Source organism: Pempheris klunzingeri, chromosome 19, assembly GCF_042242105.1.
Source record: "Pempheris klunzingeri isolate RE-2024b chromosome 19, fPemKlu1.hap1, whole genome shotgun sequence".
Lineage (NCBI taxonomy): Eukaryota > Metazoa > Chordata > Actinopteri > Acropomatiformes > Pempheridae > Pempheris > Pempheris klunzingeri.
The window spans coordinates 2,986,145-3,006,402 of NC_092030.1; the positions used below are offsets into that span (position 1 = coordinate 2,986,145).

A 20,258-nucleotide genomic window follows, 5' to 3' on the forward strand; every position below is an offset into this window, starting at 1 on the left:
AGTGTTATTATGTTCATTGATAAATTATAGGTTATGGTCTGTGTGTGTGTGTGTGTGTGTGTGTGTGTGTGTGTGTGTGTGTGTGTGTGTGTGTGTGTGTGTGTGTGTGTGTGTGTGTGTGTGTGCACCCACCTGAGAGACCTACGACTGTCTTTCTCCATGTTGTTCTCGGGTCCTTCGCTCTCATAGGAGGCCAGATGCAGCTCTGCAGAGATAAAACAAGACTGAGTTTCATTTGTTCTCCCCCTGGTGGACTACATGTGTGGATAAACACAGAGGGGTTCGTATACTGACCGTCTTCGCTGAAGACAGGCGTGGTGACCAGGAACTGGAGGATCCGGCGCTCTCTGTCAAATGGGCAAACCACCTGACGCCACACCAGGAACTCGCTCACCTGCTTCGCAAGCTCCCACAGTTTCTGTTCAGACACAACGACAGACTTCATGAACACCGGTTTAAAACAAATGCATCTGTTTGGCTCTTGCAGATCCAGGAAATGTACAAAAACCATTAAGCTCATGATGCACAACACGAGGAACATTTCAATCAAATAGTAAAAGAAAAACACTGAGGGGGAAAATGTAAACTTTTAGCCACAAGGGGGCGACATTACATCGCATGTCAAAGCCTCCTCTCAAAGCCTGAGCTAGTGCTGTGGTCTGATTAATAAATCTCTTTAAGCGTGGACTGACCTCAAAGTTGATGTGTCCGTTGGGCAGCCTGCTGGCGCATCCTTCATTCAGGAAGTAGATGTCTTTGATGAGGAGACTGAAGAAAGGAATCACAATCTGGAGGAAAGAGGAGAAGACAGAAAGTTAACATTGACATTCCACCTTCGGGACAACAGGTCTTTTATCTCTCCTGAAGGATCCTGGGGCTATCTCACCTTCTCCTGACTGCTGTGTGCCGTCTCAGACCTCTGGGTGGCGCCGCGGAGCGCAGTGCGGTAGTTGCTGAAGTTACTGGACGGGTCCATCTGGTGCTGAAGGGGTCAGTCAGAGCAGACATTGATCAAACACAAAGAGTTGGGAATTCTGCGTTTCATTACAACACTGAATAAATAAATATATAACTGACTATGCAGGTTTTCTTACCTCCAGGATTTCAAACTTGTCAGTGTTGACTTTACTCCAGGTTTTCCTCAGTCTGGCAACAGGACTCATGTTCATCCCAGCTGAAAGACAGAGAAAGTGTGAGTATACTGAGTATTTAAAGGGGCTGATAGCAGAAGACGAGGAGGCTCCACCGCTTCAAGCCTCCACTAACTCAGTTTGAACTTTCTTAAACTGCACCAAAAAGCTCCAGTATTTGTTGACTTTTTTGAATTTGATTATTTACTAGTGGACAAAGAAATGGTGGGAACTGCAATTTCACTGTAGTTTCCCCAACTTTAGAGACAAGATGTGGCAAAATGTGAAATCAAGAATGATGCTGATTACTGATCCAGGTGGATGTAAACTAACTAATTACATAAATATCGTAGCACCGTTAGGAGCACGTGATCTTTTTCTACTTTCTTTGACTGTGTGCAGGTAAAAAGATGAGTGTGGTTTCAGTCACAAGAATACTCACTGATGATGGCCATTAGGGAGTTGAAGTTGCCAATGTTGAAACACTCCTGGGCTACATCGATGAAGAACTCGATGATCCGCGCACGGTGTTTCTTCTTCACTGGCTGGAATGAGAGAACACATTATTTTAACCTTGTTTCTTGTAAATACATGTTTCTGGAGCACAGTGAGCACACAGGTAGAAACTGTTCCTTGGAGTGCAACATACCATACAGATCTCAGTGGCCACCAGGTAGCTCAGTCTGTTGAACCAGCTGACGTAGGCCTCCAGGTTACTGGTTTTACGCTTCCGGAAGAAACCCTAAAAAAGGAGGGAGATGACAAGGTTAAAACGTATTCAAGTCCACACAATGAAGAGGATATATTTAAGAGTTTCCATTTCACATTTCTATCAGTATCTCATTGTTTTAGGGACAACAGTCTCTTAACAAGAGAACTGTGGTTGTGTTTGTTAGGACTGAGAACATAAAGTGAACCGCCTGGGGAATAAAAACAGTATCAAATGATTATGGGTAGAAAGAGACCGATGCAAAGCCAAGATCTGAAGCCAACTCTGTTTTTTTCTTTTTTTCTTTTTTAAATATAAGCATCAGTGTAGTAAATTAAAAAGATGGAGGTAGAGTAGATGGAGTACTGAATATTAATACACAACACATACAAACACTGAGAAAAGGCCTGTAAACGTGCCTTATCACACAGACAAATGAGTTCAAGAATTAAAAAAAAGACTTAACTTGAGGAACACACTGAGTATTAATACACAATAAGTACAAATACTGAGCGACCTTTATCCACGGAGGATGACCGGGACATGTGGAGGACGGCTTCAGAAAAAGCTAATAAGTGGACCTTGAGTTAAGGTAGTTCTTTTTGTTCCAATTATTTTAGCATTTTGGGAACATTACTGAATAGAAAAAGCCTGATTAGCTCTAACAACTTCTGCAATAATAATATTCTTAAGTGCATCCTATAAATACTAAAAGAAATACAAGACAACCGACTGCTGCTACTCTGTAATTTCCTTTGCAAATGGATCCTGACAGCCTTCACACCCACACAACCTGTGGACCTGCACAGTGGAGCCTGTGACGTGTCCGTTGTTATTTCCATCTCACTTACATCTGCTTTTGGTTTTCTGTGAGACATTCAGTGGTGAACCTGTTTGCCAGAGGAACCTTTATATAAATAAACATCATAAAAGTGCTGTATAAATAACCTTGACTTGGCCGTGATGATGTAATCCCAGAGATTCATGCCTCTATTAAATGCTTACACAACACCGGCAGCCCACTCCAGTCCAAACTTCCCCTCTACACTTCAGGACCCCTTGCGCGGACTCAACCGCTTTTTTACATAAAGTGGGTCTTACATAACCGGCGCAGTAGCAGCGAGGACAGAGATGCGGCACGGTCACAAACAGCGGCTGAAAGCTTGTTCTCAGCAGCGCTTATTGAAAACGACCCTTCAGCTGACTCACAGGTCCACTTAGGGAGAGAAAGAGCCCTTCAGATACACTTAGACGTACGCAGAATAGTTCTTTCATACTGCGTTTGATGTATTTTCAAAAGCTACATTACAAAAAAAAAATCCCATCTATCTGCCAGTAGGATCTTTCATGTGGTTTCTAGAGCAAATTAACTTGAACTGAAGCAGACCACAAATTACACTTGAAGCAGACACAATATGAAGACAATCGCAACCAAAATAATGAAGAATGACTACAATCTGAGGCTTTTCTGTATCAGTCCTTTGATGCTGATAATTATAAACAGGTCGTGTTGCTGTTAAGCCGCCTTTACATGGAAAAAGCTAGACGCAGCGAGCCGTAGCTGTTAGACCCATCAGCCTGCTAATTCTGACTGGACTGGGGTTCACTGGAACGGTTTTGTGAAATCATCCGTTGAATTTTGTAGCTGTGAGGCAAGCTTTAATCATTTACAAATCCTTTTAATCAGCAACATTAAACAAAATATAAAATACTAGAAAGAGCGGAAAAAATAGAGAGAGAGAGAGAGAGAGAGAGAGAGAGAGAGAGAGAAAGCTAACACATGGTGTTTGTTAATTCAAACTCAAATGCACCTTGTGGTTCTCCAGAGGATCCTTCATGGCAAATGTCTGGATGAACTCCTCAGGGCCGATGAAACTCAGTCTGTCCTGAAAGAAGAGAACAGGGAGAGGAAACCATCAGGGCAACTGAACTGGAGACGGTGATGAAGACATGTAATTTCCATGGAAGAAGAGCTGTAGCTTTAATAAAAAGTCATCACAACAAACAGCTAATTAAAGCTGTGCCCTGAAAAATGGGCTTAAAGATTAGACTGTCAGAAAGTTATTTCTCTTTATATAAAACAAACGCATTAATAAACTTTCTATATGAACCAAAACAGACCACCCAGAGGGGTTTATGGGAAAACAGAGAAAAAAACAATAGTAAAAGAAAAACTGAGTAGTAAACACACACGCAGACATAGAAAGAAAAGAAGTCTATAAATGTGAGCCAAAATAATAAGGGCAGTAAATTTAATTGAGTAAAAAATCCGGTAAAGTAGTAACCACATGTCAAGACATAAAAACCGCTGAGAACAAGTTTCATTACAGACGCTCAGCTACAGATTTGTCTCACAGCAGATGGCTGCGCAGGAGACCCGTATCATCTAACTTCTTACCAGTTCGATGTGCGTGAGCTGCTGGGCGAGGATGAAGGGGTCGTCGCACACGCTCATTATGTCGCTACGCTGACCCGAGGCCTGTTTGCTTTTCAGGGAGGCGGGCCTCTCCATCGCCACGGTATTGAGCGCAGCGACGGCCTCCTCGTACTGGCCGAGGGCCGAGAGGCGTTTGATCAGCCGCTGGGTCATCTGCTGCATGGCTCGCCAAGAGTACTAGGAGTGGACACACACAATAAATAAACAGAGTCTGATCTGATGGTGGGGTTACCACCTTTAATCATCCCAACATGTGTTATTCATCATGAGTCTGGAAACTCACTAGTTTTCTTGCCTTAAATCCCCTTCTGCACATTTGCCCATATGATCTTTGTCTAAAATCATTTTAAAAATGAAACCACAGCAGATTCGACACCAACCTCATCCCCTCGGGCCACGTGGTGCGTCATGTCCTTGAGGCAACGCATCATCCTCTCGTCCCTGAAGTCATACGGAAACGTCTCCGTCCATTCGGTCAGCAGCTGCACCAGCTTAGGCGCCACCTCACGGAAACGGATCTGAAAAGTAGCATATGGTATGATGAGTGTGAGTGACGCAGATTTGATATTATTTAAATAAAAATATAGACCTTTAGGTTTCAAACAGCACCAAAGCAGCCACTGTGGTTTGTTGAGACAACATGCTGCTACTATTTGTTCTTGTTTATTTCCCTTGTGTCAAATTGAACCTTCTTTGTCTGTCTGGAATTTCTTTGCTTATGAAATACATAATTTCTTTCTCCCAGAAAATAGTTACAGAGGTGTGTGTGTGTGTGTGTGTGGGTGGGTGAGTGAGTGTGTGTGTGTGGGTGAGAGAGTGACAATGTGAGTTTGTGTGGGAGGGAAACAATTACACCTGTGTGTACAGTGTCTACACACGTGTGTGTTATGTGCGTGTAATCCACCCACCTTATCCAGCAGGGCATCTCCGGACCGCTGCTGCTCCACACACAGGTGACAAACCCGCGTCATGAGCTCGTACGGGTGCAGGAAGAGGCGTGAACTCAGCAGGAAGGTGAACACGTACGACCTCTGATGATAAAGAGGCAAAACAGCTCTCAGAAAACAGAACTAGTCTGCTTACAACAAAAAGAAAAAACTAAATAATGTGTTTCTCACGACATTGACAGTAGTTCCCAGGTGCTTACATCAGGGTAGTAGTCGACTGTCGGAACCAGGTGCTGGATCAGCGCCTCCAGGGATGCTGAAACCAAACTGTTGTCATGGTAACACATCTCCCCATAGCTGGCGGTGACGCCGTGTCCGTGAAGTCGGGCTTTCGCTGTGACGGAGTTGTTACGAGAAGACTGCTCGCTGCCGCCGCTGCTGCTGCTGGTGTGACGGTAAGCGCGTCCAGGACAGGAGGTGCTGTGCTGTCGTGGGCTGTGGGGCTGCGGCGAGGAGTACGGGTTCTCTGAGGCCGCACAGCCGCTGGTGTAGTGATGCTCCTTTGTGGTCGCAGAGGAGACGGACGAGCTGCGATACGAACTGTGACGCTGCGGTATGTCGTAGGGGTTTTCTGTGGAGCTGTAGGCGCCGTTGTAAACGTTCTCCTTTGCGGGCTTCGGGGCGGTACCACTGCGGTACGGGCTGTGAGGCTGAGGGTGGTTGTTGTTGTTGCCGTAAGAGTTGAACTTTCCAGCATACGGGGTTGTGGGAGGCATGATGACCTGTAGAAAAGACACAAGGATGAGGTTAGCAGAGGGCAATATGGATCACATCATGATGATTTTACTTTTATTAAACCTAGACTTAACATGTTTTTTTAAATGTGTGTTTACTTTGTTCAGCTTTGTCGCTCTTGTCTCCTTTTTTGTCTGTTTATGTGAAAGTACACAAGAGCAGTGGAAATTTACATTAATTAAAAAGCAGCAAATCCAAACAGGAAAACAGGAACCAGCATATCTTTTCAATTCAGTTCAAATTCAGCACGGTCAATATTCATATGCCACCGTGAACTTACCATCTACTCACTCTGCTTGTTCTCTCACTCTCTGACTGTAAATGACTCCTGTTGTTTTCCTGCTCTGACACTACGACACAGCCCCCCCCCTCACTCCCTGGAAATGTGGTACATGTTTTTTTTTTTTTTTTTTGCTGCGTTCACATGTTGTGAAAATATCTGTTTGAGCAACACGATCTTGCAAAGCAGAGACTTAGAGGTGTCTGTGAAAGTAATTACACTTAATCGCATAATGTTACCCCTCCTCTGTTTACCAGTTTGGCTTTGAACTGCTAAAAAGACTCCTCCATGTGAAATTCACTTTCCCTTTAAGTTATGCGTTGGTAACAATGCTCACAAATAAGCTTTTAAACACAGGCCTTTTTCCACAGTATCCTGCTTCACTGTGTCTTTTACCACATTCTTAAAGCTAATGTTTTGGCATCAGGCTGCAAAAGTAAAAAATAGGCCAACAGATGGGTGATTAAGGCAGCAATGATTTTTTTGTCTTAATGGTGTAGATAATTGGATCTGAGGTCGGTAAGCTGATCCCAGATCACGACCAAGGCGCGCTTTAACTCTGGAGCCATCTTCATCCTGCTACTGTTGTCTGTCTAGGAACCACATGCCAGCGTAAATCGAGTCGCACCCCCCCCCCCCCTCACACACACACACACACACACACATACCCGTTTTTACTACCTTGTGGGACCCCCTGACAGGGAGCAGCCTAGTGGGAACCACCCTTTCTGAAGGGTCTACAGACATAGTTTTAACTGCTAAAATCATTAAAAATTCATGTAAACACAAAAATCACTTGAAATATAAGAAACTCTTTAAAAAATTGAAAACCTGATTTTTGCTCCCCTTGGGGACCAGTCTCATCAAATCTTAATCTTGTCACCTCCCGGGGACCAATCATGTGACATCTTTCCACATGCACTAAACTGCACTGTTAGCACTACAAAATCCATGACAGGCATCTAATCCAACTGCTGTAGGATTGAAACCTTTGTCAGATTACATGAACACTGAATCTGATAGTCCAGACTGTCAGATGACAGATTTTTCTAAAGAAACAGGTCAGATTCTCACTCTAAAATATAATTTTTGTGCAAATGTTTGATTAAACAGTTAATAAACATGATGGCCCCTTTCATAAATCATGCTTGCTGCTCCGCCTGAACACTCCAATGGGTTCAGTATTAAAGATGTTACCTCCAGCCCAGCATCCATCTACAGAGCACACAATCAACCACTGCCGATTTCCCTTTTGTTTTTTATTGTTTCTGCAACATATCCATAGTGTGGATAAATACATGCTGAGACTGAATGCTATATTCTCCAGAAGGTAGGTACTCACAGCATCTCAGGTACTCACATAATTCACAGCCAACTGGCTGGTATTGTTTTGTTTCTGCAACATGAATACATATAGAAAATAAATCCATTTTAAAATTGAACACTACATTCTCCAGCACGTAGGTACTCACAACATCTCATAATTCACAGCCAACTGGCTGTCAGATAGAGTTTTAACAGAACAACCCAAACGTGGGCATTGTGTGTGTCTTTGTCAGTAATATCTTCTTGCACTTTCACGCTGAAAGGCAGTGATGCGATTTTTAACATAAAACTTTACCGCTGTCCAAGTTCTTCCTCTCAGTGCTCCCGGTGAAGCCTCGATACAGCGAACACAATCTGACTTTCCTGGTACTTTACCAGATTGTATGAAGGTCATTAGTGTCTTTTCCACAGCACAGACCTCTGCAGATGACCAATGTCTCCTCTTTGACGATTCTAAGAAAGAGACAAGAGAATCAGTATTTAGAAACATGGAAGTAACATCTTGGTCTTGATACATATTGATAAAGAAATTGGACTTCTGAGATGCAGGTGAAATCAGGTTTTTAGTCTCTGAGAGACAGCACCTGTCACTGAGACTCTCTGCTCCCAGTGACTAACTGGAGCCACTGGTAGAGGCCATTTCAATCAGGCTAGAATGTACAAGCCCTCATTACACATTACACTGATAAAAGCAGGTGAGTAAAATAGAGGGGGGGGGGGTCATTTAGTGTGAAATACCTGCTTTAAGGTCACTACTGTCAGACTCAGCAGTTTCCGGTCTTCTCTTTAGAGTTAACAATCCTGTTAAAATAGTAAATGTTGAGCAGATCAAAAGACAAGTAACAATTTACTCAGCTGCTGTAACAGTTCTTTATATTATTTCACTCCAGCATGTATACAGATGGTGTATAGTCACTGAGGATGACAATCATGAATTCTAACTGCATATTAATGCAATTAAGGCCAACAATTTGTGTTTTAAGTACTGAACACATATTAAATATATAATAATGTGTCCATTCTACTGCATTTAGTCTGTCTAATGTCCATTTTAGAGGCACCACTATCACACTCACCTTGCTGTCTTTTCTTGGGTCTTGAGGATTCTGTTAAAATAATAAGTACATTAATACAATAAAAGGACAGCTAACTGGGAATGAATCTATTAAAAGATGTAAAAACAGGTTCAGTAAACTCATCCATTGTTACTGAAGGAGTGATCGGAGCAGGAATCAAACCCCAGTCTCTCAGAGGGAAATCTTAAATCACTACACTATTAGTTACTTTAATCAAGTTAACCTTAAGTTTTGTCTAAAAAGCAATCCATTCTGTATTTGTTGGTTGACGTACACAAGGTGTCTCTCAGATAGTTGAAGTATTTCTGCGGCTTTGAAATAAAATCATCGTATTAGGGCTAGAAAACTAAAATCAGACTTTGTTTTAATACTGCCCGTTTTTCTGTTCTGTGAGAAAAACATAAAGACAGATAAACAGGAGATATGAACATCAAGTGCCATGACATCAGTTTGTGGAACACCTGTGGCAGTAGGTTCAGCTCTCTGTCCTATTTGAGGAATAAATAGTTTACAAAATTAAAAAAATGCAGGTCACTATGTAATACCAAGACGAGCGAAAAAGGAAAAACAATTGGGAAAATGGCAACTGAAACACAGCAGTTTTGTAGATACTCCAGCCACTGCATTGCCACCCAGTCTTTTCTAAAACCAGTATGCTGTGTGACCTGTGAGTAGTAGACTGGACTCCATATTTAAGATCCTAACTGTGCTTGAGTGCGAGTGCACATCCATGTGGGATAAAGTCTTTCCACAGCATTTGTATTTCTTTTTTCAGTGGGCTGAAATAATTATAAATTAGCTTGGTGCAGTAGTAGTACTCATTTTGATAATATTTTCAGATAATGACATTATTACTATCACATTATTTCTTTAATTTCATCCCTGTAAAAGCAGGCAAGTCAAATAACAATAAAACCATCTATTGTGTGAAATACCTGGTGTAGGGTCGTCACCGTCAGACTCATCCATTTCATTTCTTCCTGTGGATGTTGAGGATCCTGTTAAAATATAGGAAGAAACAGCATTTGTTTTTGGTTGCTAAACTGAAAGAGGTAACTCAAATAGCAGGAGGTATTTTATTATGTAAAGATACCTGTTGCAGGGCAATCACTGTCAGACTCAGTTTCTTTTTTTTTCTTGGGTGTTGAGTACCCTGTTAACATAACAATAAATCATTCCCTTTTTAAATTAGTCAGTGTTTATAAAAGACAATGAAAGAATGGAGAGAGTAGTTTCTACCCTGTGGTATACCTCTGGGTGTGACATCACCAAACTCGTCTGCGGATGGTAGACTTCTCTTCGAGGAGGATGTTGAGGATCCTTCAAGAAAAACACACAATATGGTAAATGCATTGGCATGTGGTTAATCTTCACACTCGCCTATTGTGTTGGAAGGTATAACTACTGTAGTAGTTGTAACCCACCTGCTGATGAAGAGAAAGACAGGTCCTCCCCTGCATCGGAGAGATCGCTGTCCCTGGCTTCTGGCACTTCCTCTGAAAAACAGGGTTATCCCAAATATGACAGGAAAACATTTCCTCTGAAGTAGATCAATATTGTTTAAACTCAATTTACCGTTGGGATCAATTTGGATTTGGTCCAGGCTCATTCCCTTGAAGTCTGAGAGTCGGCCTTGTTCTAGGGCAATCAGCACTTTGCTCACTTTAGCCAACTGCAGCGTTCCTTCAGGTAGTCTATAGTACTGCCTATGGACGCGGATGTCATGGCCGAGGAAATTTGCAAGTATGTCCATCTCATTATCCCTTAGGTTTAGCACTGTGGACAGTGTGGACACGTGCTTTCTTAACTTGGTCGAGGACAGAGTTTCAGGATGCTTGGCCCCACATTCCTTTGCAATCTGTCTGATGGCATCTGATCCCCTTAAGTGTGTTTCTGATTCAGGTCTGGAGAAAAAAAAGGGATTTTCATCAGGGACACCGCAGGCCCGTCGATGTGTGACCAAGACTTGCATTGAGGAGAGCATGTCTGGAGTCAGAAGAATGGGAACTTTCCTGTCTCTTTTCCCCCTGATTTCAATGCGCTCAAAATGCTGGCAGAGCTTTTGCTCGAACTCTGAAAGTCCTAGTGCCAAATCTGAATGCACTTCTGAGCTGTCTCTTAGAGTGAAGGCAATAAGGGGCATCTTTGACACCTCACCCTCTCTCCTGCGATTGAACAGTATCACCTCACAAAGAGTCAAATTGGCCAGCTTGGACCAATTCTTCTTATTTGGATCATCTTTAAGCCTGCTTTGGTATTCTTGTCTGCACTTGTCAAGATACGTGTGCATGCTCTTTACATCCTCAGTGAAAGGGAGGAGTTGTGGTGTGTTCCACTTCCCCTCTTTTAGAGTTTGTAGGGCACGTGATGACACGCACACATCCCACTTCTTCTCATAAAGACCCCGGCTCCTCTTCAGATTCTTGAGAAATTCTTCATTGTCAGACTCTGCCATCTGCGCTTCACACTCAAGAATATCAGCGATCTTCTTCAGACTATGGCCCAGTTTCAGAGCCAAAGATGGAGTTTTGTAGAGATTTCTCTCCTCATCAAAGCCTGCCACGCCCTTTACAGCATCAATCACAAAGTTGAAGTTGGAAGGTACATAGAAGTCCTCAATCCTTTTCAGTCTGCCCATTTTCTGCGCGTGCTGAATTAGTCTACCCATTTCTCGCATCTTTTGTCTAATGTACTCATGTTTGGTCTTGTCATGTCCATGTTTTGCATAAATGTATTCTCCAAATCTCAAAATACTTTTCTGCTGTTTGATGATGTTTGTAATGTCATCTTGGTGCATACCATTTATCAGCTCCCAAACCTTATTGGTAACGCCATCTGGGGCTGGCTGTGCAAAAGCACAGAGTGACTGGATCCGACTTCTGCCGGGCTTGTTTGTATCGCATTTTTGTGAGAGCCTGCACCTGGACACGTGCCTCCATAATGATTTTCTTTTAAGAAAAGCCTTGCAGTTTATGCAGTGCATAAAGTCACTTACTTTCGCTGTTTTTCCAGATTGGTATTTTGGGATTAGCGTTCCACGACCAGATTTTAGGACCTCATTATTATGAGCCTGGTCTCCTTTGTTTCTAATAAGGTCAAGATGCAATTTTCGCTCTTTTGAGTTCAAAGGAAAGGCAACTGCTTGTGCTACAGCCGTTTCGTCGCCGTGTCTGCGTACTAAGTGCCTCGCCATTTTAAGGCAATGTATGGGGCAGTACAGACAATAATGTGGTTTATTGTAAAGTCTGCCACCATCTTTCTTTTTCTGCAGCTTCAGCACTGACACACCTTCCAGGTTTGTGTCCGTGTTGTCACTCTTTGCTTTCCTGTCATCATTATCTTTCGGAGTACTGTCCAATGTCTTTCCTCTACAAGGCTTTGACACCCTCTGTTTCACAGATGGAACCTTGCCCATAGGTTTGTCAGATCCATCTGAACTGCTTTCATCTGTGGAGTCTTTGGATGGAATATAGTCATCATCAGTGCTTTCGATGCAGCTATCTGAGGCTTCTGTATTATCTGGCACCTTGTACATCTGATCCAGGTATTCTTTGGTAAGCTGGAAAATTAAATATAAAATGACAACTGTAGCTAAATTATCTACTAGAAACATTAACAGGTATGAAAATCTTACATGGACTTGTGTTTCCCCTAGGATGGAGTTTAGTGGCTGAGGTGTGCACACATGACCTGTGCCTGCTGGCACCAGGAGGAAGGCCTAAGTTCATACAGTACACAGGTGCACAGTAATGACCAGGGTAATCTGTCGAAAGCAATATCAAAAGATGATCTGGTCAAATATAATAAACTACTCTGCACTTGTTTATGAAGAACACATGACCAAGTATGGCTCATGTACTTAAGATTTGAGAATTGTGCTCTATGGAACAGATAAATAAGATTTCAGGCTTTAGCCCAACAGGCAATACTGTACTTTGTACTACACTTCATCTGAGGACCTGTTTGAAGGCTCCAGTGTTGAGGTGCTGCTGATCAATTGTTAGGTGTCGTCTTGGTCTCATAATGTCAGAATGTGAACAGCATGATGAGGAGGACTGTTTAAATACCAGTTGAAGCAGGAAATGTATTGGTGGTGGTTCATCCTGAAATTTCACCTGAAAGCCGAATATCCCTAACTTTTTGTGAGTAGTGTAAGTAGGCAGTAATATCATGCAGATATCCATCCATCCTCTATACCGCTTATCCATCAGTGTCGCCAATTCCAGCTGACTTTAGGAAAGAGGCGTAATCACCCTGGACTGGTGGCCAGCCAACCACAAGGCCAACATATAGAGACAGACAACCAGTCACCCATACCTACGGGCAATTTAGAGTCACCAGTTAACGTGCATGTCTTTGGCTTGTGGGAGGAAGCCAGAGTGCCTGGAGAAAAGCCACGCAAGCATGGGGAGAACATGCAAACTCCACACATCATGCAGATAAGTGAAAAGATTAATGTTACAACTGTAACTCCATTATTCTACACATTTACTAGGGCTGCTCTCCAGCAGTAAGGAAACAGAAGTGGCACCATTTATTAACTGACACACTGGTGCCTACACTGTACACCTACTGCTCACTCACCTGTTGCTTAACCACTAACTGTTTTTGTAGAATGAGGAGAGACAAAATTTTAGCAGAGGTGCTGATCCCTCTGCATTAGCAGTGCACTTCTACTAACTGAACCTCGGAAAAACACAAGTCTGTAAGACCCCCTTAAAACCTGAAGCTAACACGTGATGTTTCCAAGAAGCGACATAAATATAGAAAATTAACAGAATTGTTCTCTGTAACCATTCTCTCTTTTAAAAGTTAAATGCCCTGCTAGTTTTCATTAAACAAACTTACAAATATGCTGTCAGTTCGTTGTAGGGGCGGGACATCTGGGTCGTCAATATCAGCATGTGGGCTTTCAAGACTCCATGCATCGGTGTCGATGTCGGCATCTAGGCTCATTACCTACGGGGGAATATATATACATATATAAGTACTAGAAGAAGTAGTCACTGTAACATACTGAAAAAAACTTCCTGAGCATTTGTCAAAGAGGATTCATTTCCTACAACACCAAATGATTCCCAGTTTGCTCCTGGTTTAAGAACAGTCTGCCTGTGAGGCTTGTCATTTTAAATGTGCTTTTTTGGCACTTACGAAACTCGAAGCTGCAAGAAAGCTTGATGACCCTTCTGGTGGTGATGATGAGGTCTCCCCCTCTTGGAGTAAACTTCCTGAGGGCTGGAAAACATAGAGGACACATGAATTACCATTTCTCCAGGACATGCAGGTCAGAAAGAGTTAAACATATGGTGCTGTTGTGTATAATATACAGTATGTGGATGGAAACACTAAAAACCAACATTGGATATAGTCAACGTTAAGAACTGCATCAGCAGTTATTAGTCTCTCCCTCAGGCCTTTGTAACTGATTCATTGTTTGACTGGTCAGCTTGCATCAAAGCGTGAAAGTAAGAGAAGAAGTGATGCACACAGAGACAAAAAGCTTGTGAGAGAGAGACTGAGTGTGAATTAAGGAGCCAACTGTGAGACAGTAGCTTAATACATTTTAATATGTTAAATAATGGTGTACTGTAGTGACTTTATATTTATTTCATTACAATAATATTGGGGTGCATGTGTTTCCATCAGTTTTCCTGGTCAACAAAGCAACTTATGCTGAATTTAAGAAAAAAGATTTATACACATTTGTAACATAATGGCAGTAAAGCTAGGTTTGTCAATGACAAGCTAAAATCTCTGCTTGTTTATCACTTACCAAACTCTGGTGAGTTGTGCATGATTCAGATGGCAGCTCTGGCAGTGATGGGGTTTCTCTGTCCTGCAGTGGAGCTGCTGTGGGCTGTACACCAGACAGGACAGATGTATTATCATAGATGTGTGTGCTACCGCTGACATATTAAAATACAAAAGGACGCACTAAACTCACCATCAACACATCCAAAGGACCAACTCATTTACCCTGAAGCCTGAATAAACTACACTGCCATCAATCTTTCTAATTTATCAAAGCTACACTGCTAATACGCTAGTAAATAATACTGGTACAATTTTTATATGCATCACTGCAATCGGTGCACTGATACTTGCACCTATAACTATTTTACAAGTTTCATATGTGAATCAATAAACTGGGAAGGGAACACTTCAATCATATTGAATTCCAATGAACTAAATATTCAAAATCAGAATCTTTACTGTACATTGTGTAATTCATTGAAAACAAAGCGATGCAATAATGTCACTGGAAACCAAAATCACAAACCGCCTGAGGGCTGGGTACAAAACCGCACTGAAAATCAGAGTAAAAAACTGAAATCTATTCTATTTAATACAATTGTATTCTGTTTGCATGAATACTGTATCACATTTGAAAGTCCACCTCATCATCATTACCTGCGTTTGGTGTTTAACACCTGTCCTGGTCTTGGATAAGTGTTTACCATGTCGCTTCCTCAGACGATGTGAGCGTGTCCTCTTCCTGGTGGATGGTGCGCTCCGTCTGCAGGAGGTTAAACACAAAACACTGTTACATCTGAGCAGAGCAGAGATGTTTACATGGAGCCATGCTTCCTTGGATTTAGAAAGATGTGTGACTGTAACTAAACTACAGTACAGCAGCCTGTAGACGTCTCAATAAGTCAGTTTCCACCACTGTGCATCTGACCGCTTCATTTAGCCCCCAGCGCCGGTAACACAGCATTAGGGCGCAGCAGCAGCTTCTCTCACTGCGGTCCATAAGCATTATAACTAGTATCACTGCAACTATCACTGCAGTCCATAAGTCCATAAGCATTATATCAACCATCACTGCAGTCCATAGGCATTATATCAACCATCACTGCAGTCCATAGGCATTATATCAACCATCACTGCAGTCCATAAGCATTATATCTACTATCACTGCAACTATCACTGCAGTCTAGAAGCATTATATCTACTATCACTGCAACTATCACTGCAGTCTATAAGCATTATATCTACTATCACTGCAACCATAAGCATTATATCTACTATCACTGCAACCATCACTGCAGTCTATAAGCATTATATCTACTATCACTGCAACTATCACTGCAACCATCACTGCAGTCTATAAGCATTATATCAACCATCACTGCAGTCCATAAGCATTATATCTACTATCACTGCAACCATCACTGCAGTCTATAAGCATTATATCTACTATCACTGCAACTATCACTGCAACCATCACTGCAGTCCATAAGCATTGTATCTACTATCACTGCAATCATCATTACAACATCACTGCAGTCTATAAGCATTATATCTACTATCACTGCAACTATCACTGCAACCATCACTGCAGTCCATAAGCATTGTATCTACTATCACTGCAATCATCATTACAACCATCACTGCAGTCTATAAGCATTATATCTACTATCACTGCAACCATCACTGTAACTATCACTGCAGCCTGTAAGCATTATATCTACCATCACTGCAACCATCACTGTAACTATCACTGCAGCCTGTAAGCATTATATCTACCATCACTGCAACCATCACTGTAACTATCACTGCAGCCTGTAAGCATTATATCTACCATCACTGCAACCATCACTGCAGTCCATAAGCATTATATCTACTCTGTTACCAGTGTACAGCATGTCAACAGGTTACAGTAAGCGTTTAAATGCACCAAGAGAAATGCAAAGAGATTAATTCGTTATTTTAATTACAATAAAAATCCAACTCCAACTCAGCTGCTTCTAGCTAATGTGTGTAACCCTCATGACCTGTAGTTACATTAAAGTTTGATTCTTCTCACATTACTCGACATTAGCAGCAGGTGTTACTGACGCTGAAACACCAGCCATGACTGTTAGCTAGCAACACTGTCCACTAGCTATACTGTCCACTAGCAAAACTGTCCACTAACAATACTGTCCACTAGCAAAACTGTCCACTAGCAATACTGTCCACTAGCTACACTGTCCACTAGCAATACTGTCCACTAGCTACACTGTCCACTAGCTACACTGTCCACTAGCTATACTGTCCACTAGCAAAACTGTCCACTAACAATACTGTCCACTAGCAAAACTGTCCACTAGCAATACTGTCCACTAGCTACACTGTCCACTAGCAAAACTGTCCACTAACAATACTGTCCACTAGCAAAACTGTCCACTAGCAATACTGTCCACTAGCTACACTGTCCACTAGCAATACTGTCCACTAGCTACACTGTCCACTAGCAACACTGTCCACTAGCTACACTGTCCACTAGCAATACTGTCCACTAGCTACACTGTCCACTAGCAACACTGTCCACTAGCTACACTGTCCACTAGCAAAACTGTTAGCTAGCAACACTGTCCGCACACGTTAGCATGTGGTAAGCTAGGTCGCGTTAGCATTAGCGAATCATGCTGGCATAAAAATAAGCTTTCGGCTGCAAACACTCTAAAAGTTAAATTTAACCTAGTTAATTAATAAAACAACTCTCTGTACTTACTTGGCTTTCATTACATCGTCTCTCTGCCGTCCGACCACCGTCCGTGCTGTCCGCATGCTCCTGAACTTCAGGTGAGACGTGAGCAGGGGGTGGGGGTGGGGCGTCGGCGTCGCAGGTAACGTGGGGACCGAAAATGTCCGGAAAAGTGTGTCCCATCTCTCCTATGTGTCCCATCTCTCCTGTGTGTCCACCGCGGGGTGGGGGATGGGCATGAGCAGCGTGGGGACCACAGTGAAAGTGTGTCCCTCCCTCACTTTGAGTTAGTGTGGACATTTTATTGTTGCTGTTTCACAGACAGATCAGTGCATCTAGGAGAAGCCCTGTACATCAGAGCAGAGCAGGGTTGGGACACAGCCCTAAATTAGAGATCATTATGAAGTTGAGCTTTTATCATCCACACTATATAAAAGTGTATTAAGTTGACTGCCAATGCTATGCATGTAGATCTACACTGCTCAAAAAATAAAGGGAACACTACAATAACACATCCTAGATCTCAATGAATGAAATATTCCAGTTGAAAATCTTTATTCATTACATAGTGGAATGCGTTGAGAACAAAATAACATAAAAATGATCAATGTAAATCAAAATTATCCCATGAAGGTCTGGATTTGGAATCATCCTCAAAATAAAAGTGGAAAATCACATTAGCTACAGGCTGATCGAGCTTCAGGGGAAATTCCTCAAGACAAGTCCAAGTGAGGCTCAGTAGTGTGTTTGGCCTCCACGTGCCTGTGTGACCTCCCTACAACGCCTGGGCACGGTCCTGATGAGGCGGAGGATGTTCTCCTGAGCATCAGTCAACTCCTGGACAGTCTGTGGTGCAGCGTGGCGTTGGTGGATGGACGAGACAAGATGTCCCAGATGTGCTGGATTGGATTCAGGTCTGGGGAACAGGCAGGCCAGTCCATAGCATCAGTGCCTTCATCATGCAGGAACTGCTGACACACTTCAGCCACATGAGGCCAAGCATTGTCATCAGAAGGAACCAAAGGCCCACTGCACCAGCATATGGTCTCACAATGGGTCTGAGGATCTCATCCCGCTACCTAATGGCAGTCAGGGTACCTCTGGCTAGCACATGGAGGGTTAGGGGTTAGGGCCCTCCAAAGAAATGCCTCCCCACACCATTACTGACCCACCGCCAAACCGGTCATGCTGGAGGATGTTGAGGCAGCAGAACGTTCTCCACAGCGTCTCCAGACTCTGTCACGTCTGTCACATGCTCAGTGTAAACCTGCTCTCATCCGTGAAGAGCACAGGGCGCCAACGGCGAATCTGCCAATCTTGGTGTTCTCTGGCAAATGCCAATCGCCCTGCACGGTGTTGGGCTGTAAGCACAAGCCCCACTTGTGGACGTCGGGCCCTCATCCCACCCTCATGGAGTCTGTTTCAGACAGTTTGAGCAGAAACATGCACATTAGTGGCCTGCTGGAGGTCATTTTGCAGGACTCTGGCAGGGCTCCTCCTGTTCCTCCTTGCACAAAGGAGGAGGTAGTGGTCCTGCTGCTGGGTTGTTGTCCTCCTATGGCCCCCTCCACGTCTCCTGGTGTACTGGCCTGTCTCCTGGTATCTCCTCCATGCTCTGGACACTGTGCTGAGAGACACAGCAAACCTTCTTGCCACAGCTCGCATTGATGTGCCATCATGGATGAGCTGCACTACCTGAACAACTTCTGTGGGTTGTAGACACCACCTCATGCCACCTCTAGGGCTGAGAGCACTGACAAAATGCCATGTGACCAGAACATCAGCCAGAAAGGATGAGAAAAGAGAAATGGTGTGTGGTCACCACCTGCAGAACCACTCCTTTATAGGGGTTGTCTGTTCCATTGGCACAACAGCAGGTGACATTGATTCATCAGTGTTGCTTCCTAACTGGACAGGTTGGTTTCACAGAAGTGTGATTGACTTGGAGTTACATTGTGTTTTTTAGGTGTTCCCTTTATTTTTTTGAGCAGTGTACGTTTCATAATCTAATGTGACTAACAATGCGACATCACCTGTATTCTCAGTCTGTATAAATGCACACAGTACGCCATTGACAAGTCTTTCATTAGGGAGGGGGCCCACTGTCATCTCCACAGTTTTGAGCTTGCTCAGCTCCAAGTTGATCTGACCCACCAACAGGCCAGCTGTTTGATAGAGACCCCATCTGTATGCAGACTAAAATATCAGGACACAGGCTAACTGTGGGCCTGGTCTCAGTTTGGACACTTATCAGGACGCAGGCTAACTGTGGGCTTGGTCTCAGTTTGGACACTTATCAGGACGCAGGCTAACTGTGGGCCCGGTCTCAGTTTGGACACTTATCAGGACGCAGGCTAACTGTGGGTCCGGTCTCAGTTTGGACACTTATCAGGACGCAGGCTAACTGTGGGCTTGGTCTCAGTTTGGACACTCATCAGGACGCAGGCTAACTGTGGGTCCGGTCTCAGTTTGGACACTCATCAGGACGCAGGCTAACTGTGGGTCCGGTCTCAGTTTGGACACTCATCAGGACGCAGGCTAACTGTGGGCCCGGTCTCAGTTTGGACACTCATCAGGACGCAGGCTAACTGTGGGTCCGGTCTCAGTTTGGACACTCATCAGGACGCAGGCTAACTGTGGGTCCGGTCTCAGTTTGGACACTCATCAGGACGCAGGCTAACTGTGGGCTTGGTCTCAGTTTGGACAAATATCAGGACGCAGGCTAACTGTGGGCCTGGTCTCAGTTTGGACACTCATCAGGACGCAGGCTAACTGTGGGCCTGGTCTCAGTTTGGACACTTATCAGGACGCAGGCTAACTGTGGGTCCGGTCTCAGTTTGGACACTTATCAGGACGCAGGCTAACTGTGGGTCCGGTCTCAGTTTGGACACTCATCAGGACGCAGGCTAACTGTGGGCCTGGTCTCAGTTTAGACACTTATCAGGACACAGGCTAACTGTGGGTCCGGTCTCAGTTTAGACACTTATCAGGACGCAGGCTAACTGTGGGCCCGGTCTCAGTTTGGACAAATATCAGGACGCAGGCTAACTGTGGGTCCGGTCTCAGTTTGGACACTCATCAGGACGCAGGCTAACTGTGGGTCCGGTCTCAGTTTGGACACTTATCAGGACGCAGGCTAACTGTG

The 20,258-nt window shown here is 43.6% G+C and overlaps 1 protein-coding gene across 2 annotated transcripts in view; it reads right to left on the reverse strand.

Annotated features, from left to right (window-relative positions):
- The window catches only part of LOC139218973 (ras-GEF domain-containing family member 1B-B-like), a 29,655-nt gene that overhangs the window by 1,553 nt on the left and 7,844 nt on the right, over nt 1-20,258 (reverse strand). For both annotated transcript variants that reach the window (XM_070850730.1, XM_070850731.1), the window contains exons 2-13: nt 5,424-5,945; nt 5,185-5,307; nt 4,657-4,794; nt 4,238-4,453; nt 3,651-3,725; nt 1,780-1,872; nt 1,573-1,675; nt 1,095-1,174; nt 887-982; nt 693-788; nt 295-418; nt 133-205 (exon numbers count right to left, since the gene is read on the reverse strand). In XM_070850730.1, the coding sequence (XP_070706831.1) occupies nt 133-205; nt 295-418; nt 693-788; nt 887-982; nt 1,095-1,174; nt 1,573-1,675; nt 1,780-1,872; nt 3,651-3,725; nt 4,238-4,453; nt 4,657-4,794; nt 5,185-5,307; nt 5,424-5,939 (1,733 nt within the window). In that variant the 5' untranslated portion in view covers nt 5,940-5,945. The remainder of the gene's footprint in view (nt 1-132; nt 206-294; nt 419-692; nt 789-886; nt 983-1,094; nt 1,175-1,572; nt 1,676-1,779; nt 1,873-3,650; nt 3,726-4,237; nt 4,454-4,656; nt 4,795-5,184; nt 5,308-5,423; nt 5,946-20,258) is intronic.